The sequence below is a fragment of the Scatophagus argus genome, chromosome 17 (genome assembly GCF_020382885.2).
Source record: "Scatophagus argus isolate fScaArg1 chromosome 17, fScaArg1.pri, whole genome shotgun sequence".
Taxonomy (NCBI): domain Eukaryota; kingdom Metazoa; phylum Chordata; class Actinopteri; family Scatophagidae; genus Scatophagus; species Scatophagus argus.
In genome coordinates, this window is record NC_058509.1 from 21,132,949 (window position 1) to 21,158,060 (window position 25,112).

At 41.2% G+C, this 25,112-nt stretch overlaps 1 protein-coding gene across 7 annotated transcripts; it reads right to left on the reverse strand.

Annotated features, from left to right (window-relative positions):
* Positions 1-203: 203 nt before the first annotated feature.
* Positions 204-24,078, reverse strand: smad10a (SMAD family member 10a). 7 transcript variants are annotated; one of them, XM_046418030.1, is made up of 13 exons: positions 23,643-24,078; positions 21,875-21,950; positions 19,059-19,299; positions 14,610-14,784; positions 14,370-14,393; positions 11,945-12,157; positions 11,290-11,538; positions 6,818-6,919; positions 5,804-5,857; positions 5,294-5,477; positions 4,750-4,918; positions 4,390-4,528; positions 204-1,309 (listed from the first exon to the last, which is right to left on the reverse strand). In XM_046418030.1, the coding sequence occupies exons 1-13, from the start codon at positions 23,644-23,646 to the stop codon at positions 1,098-1,100; spliced, it is 1,842 nt and encodes a 613-aa protein (XP_046273986.1). In that variant the 5' UTR covers positions 23,647-24,078; the 3' UTR covers positions 204-1,097. The 7 variants fall into 7 exon arrangements, with proteins under 7 accessions (XP_046273986.1, XP_046273982.1, XP_046273981.1 ...); XM_046418026.1 differs by having other exon boundaries at positions 11,945-12,160; positions 14,565-14,784; XM_046418025.1 differs by having other exon boundaries at positions 14,565-14,784; positions 19,059-19,302.
* Positions 24,079-25,112: the final 1,034 nt, after the last annotated feature.

Here is a 25,112-nt window from a genome sequence, read left to right on the forward strand (position 1 = left end):
AGCATTTTAAACAACTGAATCATGCATGATTTTTACATGTCTGTGTGTATTCCATGAATGAATTGCAGAATGCTCCTACGATTAGAATAAATCCACATTGCATATAGATGAACTGGATTTCTAAAACATATCCCTGGATTTCTACAGTGCATACTAATGTCTTTAGGACACAGACAAATTGGCCAAAACACAAACTCAAAATCTTAACTTTCAGAGATCCAACTCCTTGTATTTGAGTTTAGATTGTACAGAGTAAAGCCATAAGAAATCCCAAAGACATCAGCATTTTTATGTCTGTCTGGAGACAGACCTTTTGGTTACAGTGTGTGTGCAGTGTGTGTGTGAGTATGTCTGTCAGACAGTGGCCCTGTTAACACCTAGCATTAACAATCGTCTTGGGTGATCCAATCACAAGTGGACAGAGTACCTTATTAGAACGCATCTGCAAGTGCATCTCGTGAGGCCGATTTCACTTTCTCGCCCTATGCACAAATAAAGGCCTACATCCCTTTTAGAAGGACCACATTTTAACTGGCAGACCAATTGTAGTAGTTAACAGACAGACCCAATTTTTTACACAAACAAAGAAATGATCTGAGGTAACATTTGCCAGATTGTTTAAAAAAGTTTAAACAAAGTCTCTCTGAATGCAAGAACTCACAAACTTGAGGCATGAAATTTGACGTTTACATCACATCAATAAAATGTTGTTTTCCTTCATAAATGTGGTGTAATTGTGAAATAAGACACGGAGCACACTGGCACACACAGGCATACTGTGGCACAGTACAAGCATTTTGTCCAGATCCAGATTCCAATGTGTCCTTAATGTGTGTTGTGTGCATTTCACTCCTGTGCTTAGAGCTGTCCACTTGTAATCAGATTGCCCAAGATGCATTTCAGTGCCAGCTGTAAACAGAGCTAGTGTGATGTGTGTGTTGATTGTTACATAAATGACAGAACATTTATGTTTTCTGTGTGTTTTTCCTGTATGTATCAATTAGATAGCATATTTGGCCTGAAGCAAAAATAACCAAACATATGTCTGTGTGCACATTCATAGAATCCAGATTGGAATTTGAACTTGGTTTTGGTCCTCAGTTAGCAGGCCCTGGATCTGCCAAAGGCATAGTGTGCAGCACCTCATCCAGAAGCTGCAGGGCACGGTGCAGGTGAACTTCCACCCAGCAGGGTGTGTGTTTGATGCTCTGCCGAGGGTAGTCGGGCCCCCATCCCTTCACAAAGCTGAGCCTAAGGATACACAGCCGCCTCAGGTCATCCACACCAATCCCTGCTGCTGCAGACAGACCTGTCGGTGAACACAGCCAAATGAGAAATAACAGCATCTGATGGTGCTCACTATCAGCGCACTGCCCCATCACAGAGCAAAAAATAAAAATCACACAGAAAAGTTAGCTCAGACACCTGCTGTTGCTGACATTGGAAAATTAATTGTTTGATGACGCTTACAACAACAATAAGGTTGATAAGGCTGACCTAAAACACAGGTTCACTAAATGTGGAACACCATTCAGCTACATGTGGGAACAGACATTTCATGTGTGATAAGTTCACATGATATCAACATATTTTCAGATATTTCATAAGCAAAATGTAACTAATCACATACAAAGACAGCCCTGAGATCTGTGAAATGTTTAGAAGTGGGACAGGGGTGAAAAATGATTATGGGATAATGGCTTCGTAACTTGGGGGTACAATGAAGTTAGAGATTCACAGAGATGTGCTAAAACTGCCAATCCGGAGCAGAGTTAGGTGGAGCCGTTCCTATGTCCTATCAGTCACCTGCCTGCACACCTGTTCCTCACCTCACCGCCCGTGGATATTTAAGAGCAGCTCTCCCTCTCCCTCTTCGCCAGATTATACTGTCTACTCTAGTGGTATCAGGCTCACTTTTTGAATTTCGTTGTTGCTTGTCTTGAGAAGACTAATTTTGTTCTCCTTGTTCAGGTTCACCTCCATGCAACACCTCTATCTGTTCAGGTAAACAACATCGCTTCTCCACAGGCACAGCTGGAATGCTGTGTAGTTCGTTTGCAGTTCTCGTAGGTGGCTAATCAGAATCAGAATCAGAATCAGAATTCCTTTATTAATCCCTGGAGGGAAATTCTTGAAATCTGCCTCATTGTTCTCTCAGCACTAAGGAGAATCACATCACATCTCATCGTGTTCCGTATGTCTGAACAGCTTCTCCCCATTTCATCTGAAGTGCTCTAGGTGTTACGGATTTCACATATTCAACGTCTGGCTGCTGTCATGTCCTGCTCAGCTCTGTCTCTGGACTGGACCTGATGTCCCCCAGCTTTTGGAGTTTGCCTTTGTGTTTCGGACTTTTTCTTTTCGGACTTTGTGTTTAGACTTTTGCTGAATATCTCCACTAAGGACTAATAACAGAGATTTACTTTACTTGTCAACACAGAGAGTGAGGAAGGAAATCAGCAAACGTGACTAAACCGTTTCCATGAACATTACTACCTGAGTTATTGTTCAGCAGTGAAGATCATGATCCCACACTATTTAGTCTTTTGTCTTGTTCTGAAACCCTTAGAAGCAGAAATTACATACTGTAGATTTAAAAGCTGTTAGTGCAGAGTAGTGATTTTATCTGTGTATTGGGTGGGTCAGGTTTTAACACTTAACTCTCTGATTAATAACAGACCCCTCCCCATATGAGAGACACTGTGCGCATTTGTGCACAATGCAGCTCAACTTCATTGATTTGTTTTTGTCTCAGGATCAGGTAGGATCTCATGTTAGTCAGTGTTATGTTTTCCTCATATAGTGACATTGTATGGAGTAAAGCAGCCATTCTCCTGATAAATCCTGAGCTCCACCAGATGTCCAAGATAAAAAAAATTGACTCTTAACTTCAAACTTTCCTCTGAAGAGTCTCCACTGCCCTATCAAGTTTAGAACTAATAGTGATGTAGCTAATATTTATAACTACAGCTATTAGTTTTGCTGGTTAAACGTCCCATTGTATTTCATGCAGTGACATGCTGCACACACACTGTTTAAAATGACTGAAAGCTTTCTCTTGAATCGATGAAGTAAATCACTATTGAAAACACCCATAAATCAATACAACAGACAATACAGAAATGACCTCGCTCAACATAATTTTAAAGACAAATTAGCCTACTGGGACAAACAGATGTGCACTGAAATATCCGTGAGGGGGCGGGTCTCTAAATGGCAGAAATCTGTGCAGGTGGGTGATGGTTGGGTGATTTATTAGTAGATGTAGCTTCAGGCGAACACATAGCTGAGCTCTTATCACTAGTGCACAGTGATGTGAAGGACACTCATACGAGCATTTAAACACTGTAATAAATTCAGAGCTTCTCCAATCTGATATAGTGGTCTATAAGTGAATGATCATATCAAACTGAGAATGTACAAGTGAGAGAGAAAAAAAAGGATTTTTCTTCTTTCTTCTCAGGAAAGAAGAAACTGAGATAAAAAAAAATATAGCTCTTTTAGAAACCTTTAGCCAGGTCTACTACCATATAAAAGATACTACACACGCAATTAATCTCTCTATGTATTTTATGCATGTTTTATGCATGCATAGAATTCAATCCTGACTATGATAAAAAACTTTAGGTATATCCACACAATAGTCACACAATATTGTACACAAAACATAAAACCCAAGAAACATAAATTCAACACTGTGACGGACACACTCACTCATTTTATATATACAATGTATATGCTGTTTTTTTACACATGTACATACCTGTATTTTTAATTTTTTAAAAAAATTTGAACACATTGTACTTATCTTGTTTTGTTTATCCTATTTTTATACCTTTCACTTTTCTTTCTTGGTCGGGAATACTGCAAGTGCAATGTCTGTATGAAAAAGAATTTCCCTTCAGGGATAAATAAAGGAATTCTGATTCTGATTCTGATATGATAGACTGCAAATAAGTACCGACCAAGAAATGTGAAAGCTGCTCCAAGCTGCAGGGAGATCCAGAGTGGGCTGATCTACCAAAACTTTATGTTACTTTGTAGTGACAAAGTAATATAAGTAGCTTATATTACTTTGTCATTACGGGAAGTTTCAGGGATACAGTAATTAATATTTATGCTAGTTTTTATTATGTTACATTTGTCTTCCTTTCAAATAACAGTCTATCTTCCTCGATCAGCAAGCTTTAGTACTTACACTTAGTTGTCTTTGTACTTGTTTTCTCTTTTTTTATAGCGACTGTATCATGTCTGCAGTGTTGCTTTTCTGAATCACTCGAAAATGATACTAACTTCTACCGTGAACCTTAAACACTTCACTGTATTTTTGCATTTCAAACTGGCTAGGATGTCAGTGTCACACGAACAAGAAGTCTCAACAACACTCACTAACTGCAGGTGCGATGCCTCCGACGCTGCCGGGACCTGGAATATTTCCTGCCACAGCAGCGGCCTGTGCAGCGGCTGCAGCTTGAGCTGTCGCCGCTTGCTGCTGCATCTGTCTGTGGCATTGCCGCAGGTCAAACACCTGACCAAAACACAAGAAGCTTACGTTACAGCAGCAGCACTGTAACTCTGATGGACAGACAATCTGAAGAAGCATGGCACCATTTTCAATTCAATTCAATTCAATTTTATTTAAAGTGCCAATTCATAACAGTTATCTCAAGACATTTTACAGTTAAGACTTAAGCAAAATAGTTTAAAAATAGAGAAAATGTGATTCATGTGTATGAGCTGAATTCACACCTTGATGTAGGCTCCGGGGTATATCTTGTGCACAGCATCGCCTGGTGCACGGCCTGCCTCCCTGTCGAGGTAGTAGCTCTGTACAAATACAGCATGGTCACTCATACAACGCATCCACACATCACCCTCACCACGGCACTCCAGCTGCACGCCTTTACCTATGTGTAACCTGCAATACACAGGAAAATAACATCAGAATAAACAGAGGCGGAACAAATTGCTATATTTCCCTTCATTTATTGTAAAAAAAATGTTGACAGTTTTACTTGGCATTGCCTTATGAAAAGAAGTGCTGGCAAAGGGGGTGGAGGTGTAGTTTTAAGATAAGATGTGCAGTGACTCTGTTGTTCTAACTTATGTACTGCCCTTATTAGTCCCACAGTGGGGAAACTTGTAGTTGTGATGTCTGTCATTGACACGCCAGCTCACACTGCGCCCTCTGAGAGCAACTAGTAGTACTAACTTCTTTAGTATTAAAGGTGTTTCTCATAAAAAAAGGAAGCTACGTTAAATCCATTAAAGAGGAACAGCAACATCCACTCACCTGGCTCTCTCACTGGCATCTGTGCGGTGGACATTGCTCAGCTGCCCGAGGCAGAAGCGATCACCTCCTGATGGGTCAACATAACCGTCTACAGTCACTACAGGGCAGCTGGAGGGCACCTTGAACATCTCACCCACTTGAACGTCCATTTCAAAGTAGGAGATAGAGCACCAAAATTCTGGTCCTGGAATGAAACAGAGGAACTGTGTGATCAGGGGCATAGTACAAAAATAAATAAATACACACACACACACACACACACACACACATACACACAAACATTCTCTACGGGCCCATTTGGGTATTCATTTTAGTGTCTTTGTGGTTCTTCCTCACAAGAGTGCTCCCTTTTACCCCCAAGTCGAATACCCTTGTGTGTGTGTGTGTGTGTGTGTGTGTGAGAGAGAGAGAGAGAGAGAGAGAGAGATGGGTTGGCAGTTAATAAAATTCTGTGTCAAATTTCTTGGTATTCACAATACAGTTAAAATCAATGGTGTGTTCGTCTCTAACCTGGATGATTGGACACAGAAACAGAGAAAGAAGTTGAGCCATGATGCTGAGACCCTGAAAAGCAGAGGTATGAGAGAGTTAGTCTGAGGCAGAAAAACAAACCAATAGTTTATAATTACAAGCTTAACTCATGTGGCTATTTGAAGGAAGTGAGCAAGTAGGTTCTCTAAGAATAGTGTAGGCTTTAAGAGTTCTACAAGCATTTTTCCTATCTTTGCAACAGCATTTTGATGCATAGCATTACCACTGGATAGTGCTGCTTTGAAATAAAGTATAAGCCATTACAGTACACATAGGACTTAGAGAGTTTAAAGTTTGGTAACTCCTGATGGTGGATTCATGAAACAACATGTTCGGAAACACATTCATTGGTAACAGGTCATAATTATAAAATCAAGAAAGATAAGAGAGAGGTTAGACTTCGACTTTGGTCTATGATAAATAAGTCAAGCATTACTGATTAACTCCTCATCAGGACATGATATCAAGCTATGCTTCTAGAACGCAAAATGAACCACATTCAGAAACCGTGGGCTTCTCTCGGCCCAGACTTGTCTGAAATGGACTGATTCAAAGAGCCAGAATCTGTGATGGTGTGTTGTCATGGGAAACTTGCACATCTGTGAAGGTACCATTAATATTGAAAGGTACATATGGGTTTTGGAGCATCATATGCTGTCATCCAGACATTGTCTTTCTCAGTGATGTTCCTGCTTATTCCCACAAGATGATGAAATCCAAATCATTCCCTATATAGTCAATTTACTGAGTACAACAAATAGAATGTACCTATTTCATACCACAGCAATCCCTCTGATGAAAGCTATTTGATGATAACATAGTGAGGTCAATTTTCTAAAAATGAAAAACATTTCATAAGATCTTAAGCATTCTAAAATCACTCAAAAAGAAGCAGAGAGAACAATGTTGTTTGGTCTGGGAATAACAGGATTTAAGTGGCAAACATGTGGAACTGCTCAGTTTACAAGACACAGTTGTTGAAACATATCTTACAGTGATGGTTTGGGTGATGGAGGGGAGGCTGTTGGTGACCACGTCCGTTCTGCTGGGGTCCTATGGGAGTGTAGGAGGCTGTGCTGCTGCCTGTCCACACTGCTGAGTTACAGGTAAAGGATGATCAGATTGACCATGTGCAGTGTTCATTAAAGTACAGTGTAACAATTTACTTACTGAAAATAAACAAGAAAGTCTTTGCATTTTGGTGTGACTGTGCCAGACATAAGAGCAGACTGGATATGAAATGCAGATGCCTCCAGATAAATCAAATGTACCTGTAGTCTTGCGCATTGCCACTAAAAAAAAAGAAATATCCTCTGAATAACTGGATATGTTTATGTGTCTTGCACACCTTAACCCTTTATCGGGCAAGTGACCATATTTGAGCACTTAAAGTAAAGGCGTAAAGGCCTCATGTTATTGTTACTGTTATTTGGTACCACACAAGGAAGGCCTAATGCTATTATTATTGTTATTGAGTGGCATGAAGGACAGGCCTAATGTTATTGTTAATGTTATTGTTGTTTATATTTTGATATGCATTTATTTTTTTACCTCTAATGGGCAAGGAACAATATATAGTCACTTTGTTCAACTTGATTTTCTACATGAAAATATTTTTTTCTTCAAAATGTTACAAAAGTAAAATGGTCATGTTATTTGCTTCAACAACACTCCAAGGGTTGAAATTTTTAATTTACAAGTATTTCAATTAGCGCCCTTTAAAAGGTTAACATATTTCCACTGCTGGTTACTAAAAAGGTTGATGAGAACGAATTAATTATTCTATTAAAGTAAAAACACAATTACGCAATCTTAAGCAGTCAAGTACTGCAGCTCTTTTTAGAGCTTAGTTGGAAAGGATGTAAAAACTTAGTCAGTAGATTCTATGTTATCACACAATATTTAATCTACACAGGTATGAACAACAAGTAGAGCAACATATTGTCGGGATTTTGGACTTTTTTCCCCAGCTACCTAGTGTTCTCCCTGTGTTCTCCCTCTCCCTTTTGTTTTTGTCTGTAGTTGTGGTGGTCTCTGTTTTTTTTTAGCAAAGCTGGGTAGGGTTGACCTACTTTCATCCCACCACTTTCTCCTGCACACCTTCTACCAATCCTCTACAATCAACTCCACCCCTAACCTGCTCTACTTATACTCCGGTTCATCCCTGCCATCTCCACTGGATCATACAGTCCTGTTACATGGTATACACTTCTGGATCATTTCTGCAACTTGCTCCGGCTATTGAATCTAGTTTTTGCTAATTTTGATCTCTTTTGCCTCAGGTTCATTCACCTCATTCACCACCCTCAACTCTGAAAGCTGCATTGGCTTTTGTTACAATGTTCAATGGTCTTCAACCAAAAACCTCAGACTGATCAGACCAAAATGAATCACATTTTGGGTCTGTTAAAAGGCAGAGCTCTAGATTGGGCGGAGATAGTCTGTTCTAATGAACCTGATATCACAACTTTTCTGACTCTTTTGTGGAAAGATTAAAGACTGTTTACGGTTATCCTGATTACTTGGGGTCAGCCTCCAGCAGACTCCTGATTCTGAGACAGGGAAACCAGAGTGTGGCCAAGTATTTGATTAATTTTTGGACCTATGCAGCAGACTCCCAATGAAATGAGGAAGCGTTAAGGGGAGCCTTCATCAAAAGGTTAAGTGAGTAATTAAAAAATGAACTGACTACTTGAGATGATCCAGAAACTCTACATGATCTTGTTTCTCTCGCTATTTGTATAGACAATGGATGTATGTGACAATGGTGGAAGGACAAAGCCTCTGCACTGGCTCCTGTGTCCCTGTCTCAAGTTTCACCCACTCCCTGGCTGCCTGGTGTTACCGATTGTCCAGAACCTTACCCTCTGACTATCCCACCAATTGGCCGATTGCCAATTTGGCCGATCTCTTTTGACTCCAGAGGAGTGAGAGTGCCACAGAGTGGTGGGTGAGTGCCTGTATTGTGGTCAGACGAGACATTTTCTTGCAGTCTGTCCCATACATCTAAACGGTCGGGTTCATCAGTAGAGGTGGGGATACTGATGAGCCATGCTGATTTAGTCCCATCTTCATTTCCAAGATTCCAGTTAATTTGGCCTAGCAGTACTTATCTCTGCACCTAATGGCTCTCACTAACTCTAGCGCAGATGATACATGGAGACATAGATGGAGGTAGCTCAACAGTTTGCTTTTTCTCTCAAACAGATACCTTCTGTCCTTCCAGCCATGGCCTTAGATGGCCATCTGTTGGCCAGAATTACTCAATCCACGGTCCCATTATCTCTCCCTCAGGAAACCACAATGAGGTAATTTCCTTTAAAGTGATTACCACTCGCAATACACCCCTGGTGTTAGGTTATCCCTGGTTAGATCGGCACAGCTCATACATAGATTTGACCCCTGGCAAAATCTTGGCTTGGAGCTCTGTCTGTGTTCCGCTATCTCCCCCGAGCCCACTATGTTAGCTTCTTCTAGTCCAGTTCTTGAAGAAACTGATTTGTCCAAAATACCACCAGATTACCACGACTTGTGGGAGATATTTAGCAAAAGTAATACCCTATCATTACCTTCCCCCAGATCCTAAGTGCTACTGAGCTTCTTCCTGGGGCTCCACTACCTACTAGTGGCTTGTACAATCTGTCCAAGGGGAGTGTGAGGCCATGGAAAAATATATTAAAGATTCTTTAGCTGCCAGTATAATTCATCCCTCCTCCTCACCTCTAGGGGCAGGCTTCTTCTTTATGGCTAAGAAAGACAAACCCTTAGACCCTGTATTGACTTCTGGAGTCTCAGTGACATTACTGTCAAAAACAAATAACAACTTCCACCAATAAGATCTGCATTTGAGCCACTCCAGAAGTAATCTTTACAAAATTCAACCTAAGAAATGCCCTTGACCTAGTCTGAGTTAAGAAGGGTGATGAGTGAAAAATAGCATTCAGCACTCCCCTGGGACATTTTGAGTACCTTGTTGTGCCATTCAGATTGACCAACATGCCTGCAGTTTTTCAAACTCTAGTAAATTACGTGCTTTGCGACTTCATTAAGCAGGTTGTTTTTGTCAACCTAGATGATATACTCCTCTTTTCCAAGTATCCCAAAGAACATCAGAATCAGAATTCCTTTATTTATCCCCAAGGTTAAATTCTTTTTTTTTTTTTTTTGTCATATAACTCACGTTTGTGCTGTGTTGTAAAGATTACTCGAGAACAAACTTTTTGTAAAAGACAAGAAATGTGAGTTTCATGCATACCCTGACTTTCCTCTGGTACGTCATCAAGCATGGGTAAGTCAGAATCAACCCAATAAAAGGTTCAAGCAGTGGTTAATTGGCCACATTGGCCACGAGATTTTTGGGTTTTGCTAACTTTTACCTTGGATTTATCAGAGACTATAGCAGAGTTGCAGCTTAATTAACTAAGTTAACCTTCGCTAAATAGGCTTTTCATTGGATCCAGGTGGCAGACCACGCCTTTCAGAGCCTGAAGAACCTGCTCACTATGGGACCAATACTGTTTCAACCGGACCCCAGCCCACAATTTGTGGACGTCTCAGATTTGGGGGTTGGAGCTATCCTGTCTCAACGCTCTCGCCTTCAACAAAAGTTACACCCATGTGCCTGCTTCTCCCATCGCCTGACTCCCCCGAACAGAACTATGATGTGGGCAACTGCGAACTGTTGGCTCTTAAAAGTCGAGACACTGGACCAATGAAGAGACCAATCTGATATTGCTGCCGCAGGGTTTGGAAGGATACTCGAGTGGCTCATCTTTGAATGGTGGAGGCCAGTCAGAAGAATTCCCGCACCTAAATATCAAGTAGGTCAGAAGGTTTGGCTGTCTGTCTGAAGGATGTCTGTTTAAAGACAGGGTCTAAACTGTCTCCTCAGATTCTGGGTCCCTTTCCCACTGAAAATATTATCAACTCATCAGTAGTCAGGTAAAAGCTGAGTTCCTGAGAATTCACCCTTTCTTTCACGTTTCCCACCACATGTGTCCTCCAGCCAGTTTGATTCATCACCTGGACTCCTGTTTATGTCCCTACATCTTTGGATTCCTGTTTGCTGGTTTGATTACTTGCACTCATTCAGCCACTTGCCTTTGGACCTCTGGATGCCTAGAGAGACTCTGTAGCTAATTTAATCTGAAAACACCAGTTTTGAGTAATCCCTTGTTGTGATAAACTTCTTCTTCTTAAGAAACCTAACCTTGTTGAAGGGAGTGTTCTGCCTTTTTGGGCCCCTTAGTTTCATTAAATTGTAACACATATTTGTATTTAAAAATACATGTATTTATTTTTGTTTATATCTTATATTCTTTTATTTTTCATTATGAATTATCATCCACTGTTAAGCAGTTATTTATCATTCCCCTCACCTGCAAAGCAAAAGGAAATATCCCTGAAAAGCAAAACAAAATACTAATATCAAACTATATATGTATCTAGTGACTGTGTGAACTCACTGTGGAAGGCAGTCTGACTCTGAGAGTGTTTATTGCTGCTGTATCCATTCTGTCCATGCGAGTGAGAAGGAGGTATGGAGGGTTGTTGTGGGTGGGGGGGCTGCGAGGATTGCTGGGCAGCCTGTTGCTGTGGAGGGGGTTGGGTTGGGGTTGGAGGACGCGGCGCTGGGGTCATGACATGAGCCTGTGGAGATGCAGTTTGGATGCGGGCATCACCATGCAGTGGTAGCATGGCACCAGAGCTGGACACTGGAAGGGGAACAGAGGAACACAGTCTGCCTTCAACAGTCTTGTGTTTGAAAGACTAAATCTAAATGAATCTAACTGCAGATGTCAGCAATTTTCAGCTTATTACTTTTGTCACAAAACTTTCACCAACTACTTAATATAAATGTGTAAGCAGCTTCTCCTTTCTCACACAAGTTACACTATACAGATAAAAGTATTGGGGCACCTGACCATTACACCAACAGGGACTTAAATGACATTGCATTCTAAAAACATGGACAGCTTTGCAGCTTTTCCACTCCCCTGGGAAGTGTTTCTGTGGAAATTGTATAGTCTATTTAGCTCTTACCCGTCTAAAATAATGTATACTGATCATGCAAAATAAGCTCATTACATAATGAGTTCAATTCAGTAATGAAGAATTTACCTTTCGGGGAGACAGGCAAGTTAGTATATCTGGTAACAGGTGGGGGTCCATGTTGCTCAGAAGACAGCTGTTGAGGAGGCAATGGCTGGCTATAGTGGTCGGGAGGAGGCAGCTTCAGGGCCGCCTGGTGGTCAGACAGAGGCATGCCAGGTGGCAGATCCATCTGAATACAGTCATGGATGTATTCCTCTTTGATCAGCCCACCCGATGCTGCTGCTACAGACAGAAGGAGGTTATGGAATGTAGACAGTAACAGTGTATTGCCTCTAAAAGCAGTGATATCAGAATCAGAATAAGCTTTATTGTCATTACACCACAAGCACACTGAAATTCTGTGTGGCTTCTCTCCATACAAGATATAGATACAATTTTAACTGTACATCCATCCATCCATTTTCTATAACGCTTATCCGTCAGGGTCGCGGGGGAGCTGGAGCCTATCCCAGCTCACTACAGGCGAGAGGCGGGGTTCACCCTGGACTGATCGCCAGTCAATCGCAGGGCCAACACACAAAGACAAACAACCACACACTCTCACACTCACACCTAGGGACAATGTAGAGTAGCCAATTAACCTAATGTGCATGTTTTTGGTATTGTGGGAGGAAGCCGGAGTACCCGGAGAAAACCCACGCAGGCACAGGGAGAACATGCAAACTCCATATAGAAGGGCCCAGATCAGGATTCGAACCTGGAACCCTCTTGCTATGAGGTTTTCACAGATGCATGGAATTAGAAGTCACTGTGTGCAGACAGTTTTCACTTTGTGTACTTGTATAGCAGCTGAGGTAGTTCAGCACAGTGTGCATGTGTGGATCTGCAGACTCTGTTTGGGTGTTTCAGGGTCTGATATTTGCATAACAATATGTTCACAGATCGTGGGATCTGCTGTGTGTCCAGATACGTAGGACAGGTGTGACGGAGGACACAGCACTGGGGTAAAAGCTGTTTTTCACTATTACAGTGGCACACAGAGCTAATGCCCAAACTAATCAGGTCATCAGACAAAGATAAAAAGACAGCCTAAATATCACCAGTGGATGTTCATAAAATATCACTGATGCTCAAGCAAACAACCAACAATCAAAAAAGGCCATTATTATTTGTTTGTAATCAAGTCAGGAACTGTGCATTCCATTAAGACTAACCCAAGAGGTTCATTTTCACCATCTGCGCAGACACTGGTTTTTGTTTATCTTTTAAACTCTGTTTACCCAAATGCATGGTATTCTGTGTCTCAGCACAACTCAGCCAAGCCTGAGATCAAGGCTGACACGGGCATCCATAAAAATGTATAAATCCTTTATCACCAAGATATTAAAACATAGAAGGTCAAAGTTTAAAAAAAAAACAATCATAGTTTATGTTTTTATGTACTAGACAAATGTAAGAAATAATATGGTTTACTATGTGTAAAGCAATTGTATACCAACTGTATGCCTGTAAATAACTGACAGTATTCACAATTCACAGCACTTTCAAGCTTGTCTGTACACATGAAGTTATTTCACTAATAAATTAAAACTCAGGACATGTGCAGTCATCTGCTTCTGCCAGTTTACCTTTGTCATAGTCATACATTCTGTCATTGTGTTACTAATGAATAAAAGTATAGTGAGAATAATCCTTTTACTGGGGATAACCTAGAACCCCATCAAGGACCCTGGGTCCCACTTTGAATTCCACTGGATTAATCTAATGACTAATTTATCAGTCAATCTAAAGATTGTGTTGTTGTTTTGTACTCCCTTAATATAGCAATTTATTTAGACAAAATACCCTAATATATATATTTTTTTTAAAAATCATGCCTAGTCATAAAAATACTGGACCTCAAATTCAAAAGGACTGCTGACACATAGAATAATTTAATCACTGGGAGAATCAGTATTTTAACTTAAGTACTTGGCTTACTTGACTTATGACATGAATTTAGTTTAAACATAAAACAACCGAATAACAACATCAGATGATGCATGGTGTGACTTATGTCTCTGACTGTCTGTCATCTTGTCTTTATTTTTATCTCCCTTACTGAGTTGAGTGGAACCATTAAACCCTGCGACCGCTGCTTTACAGAGTGCAAGCTATTCAAAGTTTATTAATGTTGGACATACTGCATGTCCCAGTTGCACCAAATTCAACACAGCATGTCCTAAACTTGCTTGATGTGGAAACTGAAGTGATGTTGTTGTTAGTGTGGAAAGTGTGAGAGAAAGTCAGTCAATCAGACCAGTAACCATCCCACTATACAGATGTCACTATATAAAACTGGTCATTGGCAATGTAAAAAACTGCCCCATCTTTTCACATCTGTTAAGAGATTCTCATCAGTTCCAGAGCCTATTTAATAATATCTGACAATATACAAGCATTGCACACATATCCTTCAAATAATGATGTGGTGCTATAGAATGGAACTCACCAGTATTTTGAAGGCTGAGACCAACTGCGAAGTAACAAAGAAAGAACATGAAATTAAAACTTCATCAGACATCAAACAGAAAATGAAGCATCAGTAACATGTTCACTACAACAGGACTGAATTTATAAAGTTTGTGTAAATCGAAATATTTATCACTGATGAAATGGGACACTTTTAGCACAGTGATTAAAACACCTGTCAAGTCCAAGTTAGAGTTGCTGAAGTATGAAGCTGGCCTACCGATGCCTGGAGACACCACCCTCTCATAATGGTATGGGTTGACGCAAACATTGTCATACTTCAAGTCAAAGGCATACTGGCAGAACTTGACATGCTTGAGCTCATTTTTGTGGAGGTCAGGCCAGCGCCACAGCCGTGCATAAATCACATGAGGGAAACCTTTCCTCCCCGCCACCTGAGGAGAGAGTACAGCATCATTACCTCTGTCATTAACTCATCCTCTCTGTCATGCTCACTCTTTTTAATGCTACTACAGCCTTGTACTAAGAACACCCATCTGTGTTCTTAGCACGAACTGACTGTTTGTAAAGTGTATACACTGGTGTCCTTCAGACTGATCTGGGGCATTGTTTATTAAATGAACTAAATGAACATTAACTGTACATGAACTTTACTTCTGTCTCTAAATGAGGCCTACTTGTATTTTGCACTGCTTGTCTAAAACAAAGGTGATACTGATATAACTGCAGGTTTGTAGACTGACAAGAAAATGAAAGAGTCATTTCACATACATGAAGAGTCATTTGTACATTGCTCAATGATGAATGATGTATGACATTTTGCTAGTGATGATAATTCACTCTTCCAAGACACAAAGACACAAATCAAGAGCTGAAAAAACATGACCTACACCCCACTCTGAGGTGGTGTGTGTCTTCCTCGAGCTGGGGTCTCCTACCAGAGACCTGGGAGTTTGAGGATATATCCATCTATCCATCCATCCATCTTCTTCCGCTTATCTGGAACCAGGTAGCGGGGGCAGCAGCTTTAGCTTGTATCCAATATATATTATATACATATATATAAATATCTATATGTGTGTGTATATATATATATGTAGTGGATGGGTTTGAGCACTTCAGTGATCCTAGGAGCTAGGTGTCCCAAGGCAAATTGATCCGGGGTAGGGGCTAAAGACGAAGACGAAGCGCAGCTCAAGAAGACAAGATAAAGAGTAAAAGACAAGTGTACCCTCTCTGGAGAGTTACCGGGACCCAGCCCTAGAGCCAGGCCTGAGGAAGGGGCCCATTGGTGAGCACCTGGTGGCTGGGCTTTCACCCATGGAGCCCAGCCGAGCACAGCCCAGAGCAGGGACATGGATTTGTCCTCTAGTGGGCCAACCACCCGCAGGAGTCAGAGGCATCTTGTGGGGGGTTCTCTAGGAATACGGGGTGGATCGCCTGTTGCTACAGGGAATCCGATCTCTGTATTGTTGGAATGAGAGGTTGGTTCACGTTTCTGGCAATAAGTCAAACTCGTTCCCGGGAAGGGTTGGACTCCGTCGGGGTTGCCCTTTGTCACCAGTTCTGTTGATAATCTTTATGGACAGGATTTCTAGGTACAGCCAAGTAGCAGAGGGTCTCAGGTTCAGTTACCTTGGGATTCTGTGTCTACTTTTGCAGAATCAGAATCACAATTGTCTTTATTGTCATGTAAGTGAAGAGGTTTCACATTACTAGAAATTTGTCTTAGCGATTGGTGCATACACAAAAACGTAAGAACGAGCAACATATAATAATAGAATAAAATAAGATAAAACAGAATAAAGAAAAACAAAATAAAATAAGATAAGTAAAATAAATATGGTTCTAGAGGTAGTGCAATAGTGAGGTAGTGCAGAGTGGAGGTAGTGCAAGTAAGTGAGGTAAACAGTGCAAATGGTCAGCAGGTGGATCATGACATGAGCATAGATTTTTGCAGATGAGGTGGTCCTATTGGCATCATCAAACGGTGACCTCCAGTTCACACTGGGGCAGTTTGCAGCCAAGTGTGAAAAGGCCAGGATGAAGATCAGCACCTCTAAGTCCAAGGCCATGGTTCTTAGCCGGAAAAGGGTGGATTACCCACTCCAGATCAGAGGACAGTTGCTGCCCCATGTGGGGGACTTCAAGTATCTTGTGGTTTTCTTCACAAGAGAGGGAAAAATGGAGCGGAAGACTGACCACTGTAATGCAGACACCATACCACTCTGTTGTGGTGAAGAGAGAGCTGAGCCAAAAATGCAAGGCTTTCAATTTACCAGTCAATCTATGTTCCAAGCCTAACCTATGGTCATAAGCTATGGCTAGTGACCGAAAGAACAAGATCACAAGCGACCGAAATGAGTTTCCTCCGCAGGGCGGCTGGGCTCAACTTTAGAGATAGGGTGAGACACATCTAGGAGGAGCTCAAAGTAGAGCTGCTGCTCCTCCACAGCAAGAGGAGCCAGTTGAGTTGGTTCAGGCATCTGGCTATGCCTCCTGGGCATATCCCCGGGGAATTGTTTCAGGTATGTCCATCTGGGATGGAGGTCCCAGGGCTGGCCCAGGACACAGTGGATGGACGAGACAAGATATACAGGCAGATGGAAACCATGAGGAGACCGCAAGGAAGTCAGCTGCAGTCAAATACCTGCATAGAGTGATCCAGGTCCTGAGAAGAGGTCGAGGCCATCAACACATACACCCTGCCAGTCGTCTGATACCTGTTGACATAATAAGTTGGCCAAAGGATGAGACAGACACCATTGATATCAAGACAAGGAACTCCTCACGATGCACGGAGGGTTTCACCCCAAGTCCAGCACCCTGAGACTGTACATTAAGTGGAACAAGGGAGGCAGTGGACTGGTGAGTGTGAGAGCCACTGTCCAGGATGGAACAACAAAGATCCAGGAATATATCAAGAAGATGGCCACCAAGAGATGCTGCTAAGCGAATACCTATGGCAGCAGAAACCTGGCAATGATGAGGAGGAGGATGACGAACCATCGTCAAGGGACAAGCCCTTGCACGGCAGGCACCATTGACCGATACAAGAAGTAGCTGATATCTAGAAACCCCACCAACTACCAAAGTGGTTGAGAATGATCAAGCTACAGTCCCATGGGACTAAAGATCCAGACTGGCAAAACGGTGATGGCGAACCAGCCAGACATTGTGGTGGTCAACACACAACAGAAGAAGTCAGTGGTGGTAGCACCACCCAGAAGAAGGAACACGAGAAGCCCAAAAAATATCAAAGGCTGAAAGAGGAGCTAGAAAAGATGTGGCGAGTGAAAGCAACAGTGGTGCCAGTGGTAACTGGGGCACTGTGGGCTGTGACCCTCTAATTGGAAGAGTGACTCTAGCAGATTCCAGGTACAACATCTGTGATCTCTGTCCAGAAAAGATCAGTCATAGCAAAAGCTAAGATACTGTCCTCTGTTAGAGGACCTGAGCTTGAAGAAGACACACAGCACCCCAGAGGGGAAACAGGGGGATATTATACACACATACACACACAAACACACACACACACACATGCGTATTGAATATGTATTTCTGCACTAAGCAATGCTGGAACCCAAGGTTTCCCCGCAGAAGAGATGATTAATGTTATTCACTTCAACTGTCAGGGGTGGTATTGTTGTGGCTGAGCAGTGTATATGTATATTAGATATCCAGGTTCGAGATCACTGTTTGCTTGAATTGACACTAAACCAATACATCTCCTATCAAAAAATCCTGTGATTGGTCTGCTTTGCAATAACTAAATTGTGATCAGAAGTTGACTGAGACCCTTCTATTCAAGGGTCTTCAGTTTGGGTGTTTGACAGCTAAAACATAATGAATCCCCACTGCCAGACAGTTTTTGTGTTCATTAATTTTCATATACACGCTTAATATTTTATTTTGTGCTCATTGTTTAAGTAATATACATTTTTGGAATTATTACTAGAATCTCAAGTAGGGCTTGTGTGCTGCATGTGAATGTGTTGCACTGGGGAATTTTATCAACGACGCACCCTATGAGGTAGCCACACCGTTCCTGTGAAGCAGCATCGGGACCACTCGTGGTCATTTAGTAGCTCAAAGGACATTTAATGTCATGTAAGCCAAGAAGTTTATTCCAAATTTTACCTGCTCCCTTTGGTTATGCGGCCAATAAGGTATGCACAAGTGTCATTTAAGTTCCTACTAAGATTATGTGTTTCTCTGTATAGTATGTAAATTTGTTTGTTTTATGTCTTTTAGTTCTCACGGCAAACTGCAATTGGGACATTATCTATGTTGTGCATACTTCAGTAAAGTGTTAATAAAAAGAATTCACAAGTCGTCATTGAACCAGGGAGAGTAACACCCACAGTGCAGGGAGGGAGAGGAAATGAGATGTTATAGACTTAAGAGTTATAGACAACGACTTTAGGCCCAGGGTTGGGTTTTGGCTGAATTCTTTATTGCTGTAGCCCATATTTTATTTGATCTGTGCCATCACATTGTATGCCTACTTAACTATATATGATATATGATATAATGTTGTCACACACTGGATATGTTCTGAAATAAATCGAACATGCATAACATTATCAGGTTAGCAAATATTCTGGAATAATGAACCCTGTAAAGCAGATAAGTAGTGAGGTGAACTGATATTAAGTCACTATATTTACTTGAAAGGTGTAACCCTGCGTGTTAGCAGTAGACTGACCTGTAGCCGTCCATCTAGCGTCCTCTGGATGGTGACACACTTGCTGGGATGGACACCATTGGTGGTGATGGCAGTGATGAGTGAGTCTAGCTCATCCTTCTTCTCCTTCAGCTTCTTCACTAGGCTCTCAATGGCCCGCTTGGCAAAGCCCTCGTTCTCTCCACCTTGCCGATGGCACATAAGGCTGTGGACAATGCTGAGACAAGCATCATTGCTGCTTGGAGGATTCACCGACATGATGCTGCTGAAATGGGACGCAAAAACAAGGCTTGTTAGACTTAATGAATGTATATTGTCCACTGTGGTCAACTCATACTGGTCCCTGATATATGCTCCATAGATAGTATCTAGGTGTAAACCTCCTTTGCTGTTGGAAATGTGGTGGAAAACATCCATCCATCCATTTTCTATACCGCTTTATCCGTCAGGGTCGCGGGGGAGCTGGAGCCTATCCCAGCTGACTACGGGCGAGAGGCGGGGTACATCCTGGACTGGTCGCCAGTCAATCGCAGGGCCAACACACAAAGACAGACAACCACACACTCTCACACTCACACCTAGGGACAATGTAGAGTAGTCAATTAACCTAATGTGCATGTTTTTGGTATTGTGGGAGGAAGCCGGAGAACCCGGAGAAAACCCACGCAGGCACAGGGAGAACATGCAAACTCCACATAGAAGGGCCCAGACCGGGATTCGAACCTGGAACCCTCTTGCTATGAGGTGACAGTGCTAACCACTGCACCACCGTGCCGCCCGTGGTGGAAAACATTTTCTGGGAAAACTGGCAATGTTTCTCTAACATGCATTTGTGCATCTCTGAACAAATTGACTGGGACCATGCATTTGTAACACAGGCAATTATATATTTGCAATTATAAACTCAGTCTTTTGGTGTCTTTGAAGGGACCATGATACTCAATGTGAGCTCAGATGTGTGAGCCATACAAATATTCAATCTTGAAAAGATCCAGTTTACATCTAATGAAATCATTGCTTATGCTCATTGATGAATGAATGAATGAACGAATGAATCAAATGGTTCATCTTTGGGTGGTTTATTGTAAACAACAGAGGTAGGTAATTTGGACAAAAAACAATAACATTATCTGTTTAATTGCAATCATCATCATCCACAATATAAATTATGATCTGTTTTCTCAGTTTTGAATTGACTTCAAAAAACCAATTAATTTCTCAATTTGTACCTTTAAAATCCAATAGTGCATTGAAGATACACAATATATGTAAAAGTACTGGGGTACCTTACCATTACCCACACAGGAACTTCAATGACACTGCATTCTCAACACAGCTTTACAGCTATAACAGCCTCCACTCTTCTGGCCTTTCACAAGATTTTGGAGTGTGACAGGCAAGCTCCACCTACCTCAACCAGCCATGTTTTTATGGACCTTGCTTTGTGCACTGGGGCACAGTCAGGCTGAAATAAAAAAGGGTCTTCCCCAAAATGTTGCCACAAAGTTAGAAGCATAACATTGTCCAAAATGTTTTGGTATGCTGAGGCATTATCATTTCCCTTCACTGGAAGCCAGGGGCCGAGCACAACCCCTGAAAACCAGCCCAATTAAGAGGTGTGTCTGGATATGTTTGTCTATATAGCATAGTCAAAGCACAAGCTTAGCACAAGCTTCTCATCTGCCATGTCACTACCTATGACACAGCTGTGACTGTGTCAAACTTTAAGAAAAGAAAATGCAGCATTACCTTTGTGAGAAACTGAGGGGACAAGGGGACAAAATATCAAATTCCAAATTATCGAATTTTTCCAAGTTCAGTTTTTGTTAACAGACTCTGAGAGCCCACTTTATTTAATTTTTTTTGTTTCATGGTTTTTGTGAGGTTTTTTTGTGTGAGTGTGTTTTTTTTATTTATGACTTTTTTTTGGAATAATACATCCATATGACAAGCATAGTCCTACAAAACATCTTTATGATACCAACTGGTGATGAAGAAACAGACAGACAGACGGATTGACTGATGGTCAGTTTCCTCTTCACATTTGTTGAATATATCCTCACACATATCCTCCCTAACCCATATATTTAATGAATGTTATTTTTCATTGCCACAACAAAAAATGTGGGATTTAAGTAAATCCATCAGAATATATAGTCATCATCCACCCATTGCACTGCAGGCAGAAACACACACTGCACGCAACAATGACACGTACACTGCAACTGCAGCCCAGTGCAACTGTACAATTAATACCCCCGGTAAAGAAAGCTCAGAAATGGCCTGAGCAGAACCCAAAAAATACTAAGAGACAACATCCACTCCAGCTGCATCCTGTTTACCCTCCTGTATCCACTGCTGTAAATTGTATCTTTAATTCTACAGTCCTTAAAATGGAAATATGAACATCTATAACTCCATGGCAACTGGACAACTACATTTCTTGAGAAAGATCAAGGTATGGGATGAGAATTTTATGTTACTGTCAAGAACATTTCAATCCATCAAGCTGACATCATAATTTCTGCTGTTTCACTGATGGAAACCATCAGTGGGTGTAAGCTGACTGAGGAGCCTACAAGTCCACAGCAATATTAATTATTCTATACACTTATTCTCCAGTTACACTACGGTTAAAACAAAAACCCATATTTGTCCAAGTCACATTTTAGCCTGGTTGGGAACAAAGTTGTGATGCCGGGACAGTCAATTTGATTCACCCATTCAAGCCAAAGCTCACAGTGTTGGTAAATGTGTTGCTATTAGTTTAAGTAATTTAACTGTCAGTGAGAGCCAAAACTCTTTGTATTTCCCATCAGACGGACTGACTTGCTTACCTGGTATTAAGTTGGTCAGCCAATGAGTGACCAGAAAGTTCATTGGCATCATGATGACCCAGCTCTGAATCAGTCCCTGTTAGTAGAACAGGGAGACCAGCAATTAGTGGATGCCAGTTGCATGTGTATATCCAACAGTTATTAAAGAGTTATCATTGGTAGAAGAAGTATCACATCTCTTACTAAAGTAAAAGTAGTAATACTCACCACTACAAATAAAAATCTGTCATTCAAAATGTTTATTTCAGCAAATTAGTACTGCACTTGAGCGTGACACATTATGTGTGACACACCATGACAGAAGAAAATAAAAATTTCTATAAAATGAAATGATCAATGTAAAAATCTAGTTTATTTGGGCTCGTGCAGCTTGTCTTGATGTGCATTGTTTTGAACAAGTCCTCACATATCTGAAACTCAACGACTGTAGTCGAGAATACATAATTAGCACGACCCAGAATCACAATGGCCACATTTACGGGAAATACGTCAGGTTTAAATATAGTGGAATTTCCCTTTAATGTTCTTCTACTTTCATTTCAACTTCTTTATAAATTGCTGGGGGTACAAATTATAAAATTAAAAATGTCAAAGCTTCGTCTCCAAAGAAACTAAGTAGCACAAACCATTAGTCAATTACCCATGTAACCAACAGCAAAGTGTTGGACATCACTGGTGATAATCAGTCCCTGGAGTCATTTGAAATTATTTTTAAGCAGAAATGCTGTAAATATTCTGATTTTAAATTGCTAAAAATGCATATTCATTGGTTCTCCTACATTATGATAAATAATGAATTTTAAAGAATAATGATTGATCAAACAATTGTTACCTGCAGTCGCTTTAAATAAACAGCAGAGCCTAATAGCCTTAAGTTGTCAAATGAATGAAGCAGAGTAAAGAAAGTGTAGTATTAGAATCAGAAGTGTTTATCAAGTACCTCAAAAGTCTTCACAGTATATAAATAAATGTACTCATTTACTTTGCACATTTGCAACCAAAAATACTGTACAGTAAGCTCGGTAGAAGGTAACTTTGAATCATGCCTAAACCATGAACAAGATACAACACGATCATTTATGACAGCATAACTCATGCACTATATAAGCAGCCTATATACATCCCCTCACAGCTATACACACACACACACACACACACACACACACCTTCCCTCCATGACTCCTCTAAAACATACGGTTCATTATGTAGGCCCCAGCGTCTTAAACCAAAAAGCAATCCGATCCCCGGAGAGCACCACACTTCAAATGAAAACTTCCGTCAATGTGATTTGTCAGGAAAACAAAGAAGTGGCTGTTAAATATCAGCCTAAAACGACCTAAGCAGTTTCCAGGCCATACATACACTTCACTGACATCCCATGCTGCTTAACATGCGTCACGAAGTCCGCGGGACCAACATGTTAAAGAACCACATCATCTAATACAGAAACATACGTAACAACACATAATTCATTTCTATGCACACAATTTTATCGGACTGCTTCAAGTTAACGAATAGAAGGAAATGTGAGTGAAAAGAATCCAAAACTAGACTGCAGAGTACAGACTACATGATCGGTCAGTGTGAACAGTAACACTGAAAGACCGAGACAGCATTACAGTAACGTTACGGTTAAGAGGTTACAGTAATCAACAATTCAGCAAGCTAACTGACTGACTTCCCCCTCGTATTCTCCGTTATTTGGTCTGGCTGCAGTACAGGCGAGAGAAGAAGAAACACAAAATTGAGATAAATTGTTTCTACTTACACATTGGCCGGAGTGGGGAGAACTTGGACAGGAGGATCGCTGAGCTATCCGACAATTCGTGCTCAGATAGCTTTACGTGTTGTATGTGTTGACCAGAGCTGGTATATGGTTTATACCCCTTTGTATTAGCCCTGTGTTTGGCTCTGTACGCACAGGCGTGACGTTTTGCGAATCCCTGTATATATATGTTGAGCTAATATTTATTTCTCAAATGTTGTACAGCGTCAGCTTAGTGTTTCTGAGTTGTTTTATCCTTTTATCAGCCTCACTGTCTCCTCGTGCATCCTACCCGTTCTTCTCGTGCACGCCACAATAACAATAGAGCCGAGACGTCGTGCTCGTCAGTGTCTCGACATGTTGTAGCCAATCGACTGTCAGGTTTCATAGGGTCTAGCGCTCTCGGCCAATCGCGTAGCGATTCTCACAACAGGGCCGAGATCTAGGCTCTGTCTGGTTCTTCTAGATTGACAGGTCCACGAGACTGTTTTTTTAAGGTGGCGCCGCTGAGATTAGCGCCCCCCCCAAACACACACACGCACGCAGGCACGCACGCTGCAACTGTTATTTGAGCAACTCTCTGCTCTTCTATGGTCAGAGTTTAAACGCTTAAGAAAACTATTAGCGGTTATCTCTGATTTACTGGACTGTGACCTCTCGTCCTCAATTAAAATGTTAATTGTATAATGTAGGCTATGAGTTCAATTTTACATAATTTACCAAACTCTGAGTCGTTTTGCACAGCGCCTTTCTCGGGTTCTGTAATCTAATTGACAATAATTCTAATTCTAATTGAATATAGTGACTTTCAAAACGATGAAATGAGCTCCATGTAATAGGTAACACTGATATGCCAGTATTTGAAAAAAAATTAAATTCCGCTATTTTGTGATCACCTTTTTAAGTTCCACAAAAGAAAAGTGTTGTACAAAAGTACAAAAGATGCCATGCAGGGTTCTAGCCAGAGTCCACAAGACTGTAACAAAATGATTCCTCTAGTGCAACTTTTTAAATATTTCCGTTGACCAACACTTTGGACCATACAGACTAATGGCTGGCTTTGAAATAGCAACATTTGTGGTCCCCAGAGGAAAGATTTTGCTGAGCAAAAGGACAAAACATAACAAATAAATTATCTCTCATACTGTGATGAGCTGATGGTAGCTCTCTGTTGTGCTCTGTTATCTCCTAATTTCTCCACTGTGTCCAAATAATCTGTAATTTGGTAATAATCAAAGGTAAAATAGAATGTCCCATTGGTACATATCCAATTAATTCCAATTAATTGCTATGCTGGAACTGCCTAAAGTATTTTAGTCACAACACATAAACACAGGGTGGCATGGCTGGCTTCAAACCTGCCAGCTTTCTATGGGGAGTTATTATGTTCCCCCCATGGGTTCCCTTAGGTTGCAGGTAGGTTTAATTTGCCTATAGGTGTGAATGTGTGCTCATCTCTGTGTCAGCTGCAGT

Bases quoted from the DNA above. Each gene is read 5' to 3' on its own strand.
- smad10a (XM_046418023.1), bottom strand. The intron at 5,858-6,817 runs GTAAGATATGTT...TCTGCTTTTCAG, and splicing joins CCATCACCCAAACCATCACT to GGTCTCAGCATCATGGCTCA. The intron at 4,919-5,293 runs GTGAGTGGATGT...TGTGTATTGCAG, and splicing joins GATGCCAGTGAGAGAGCCAG to GTTACACATAGGTAAAGGCG.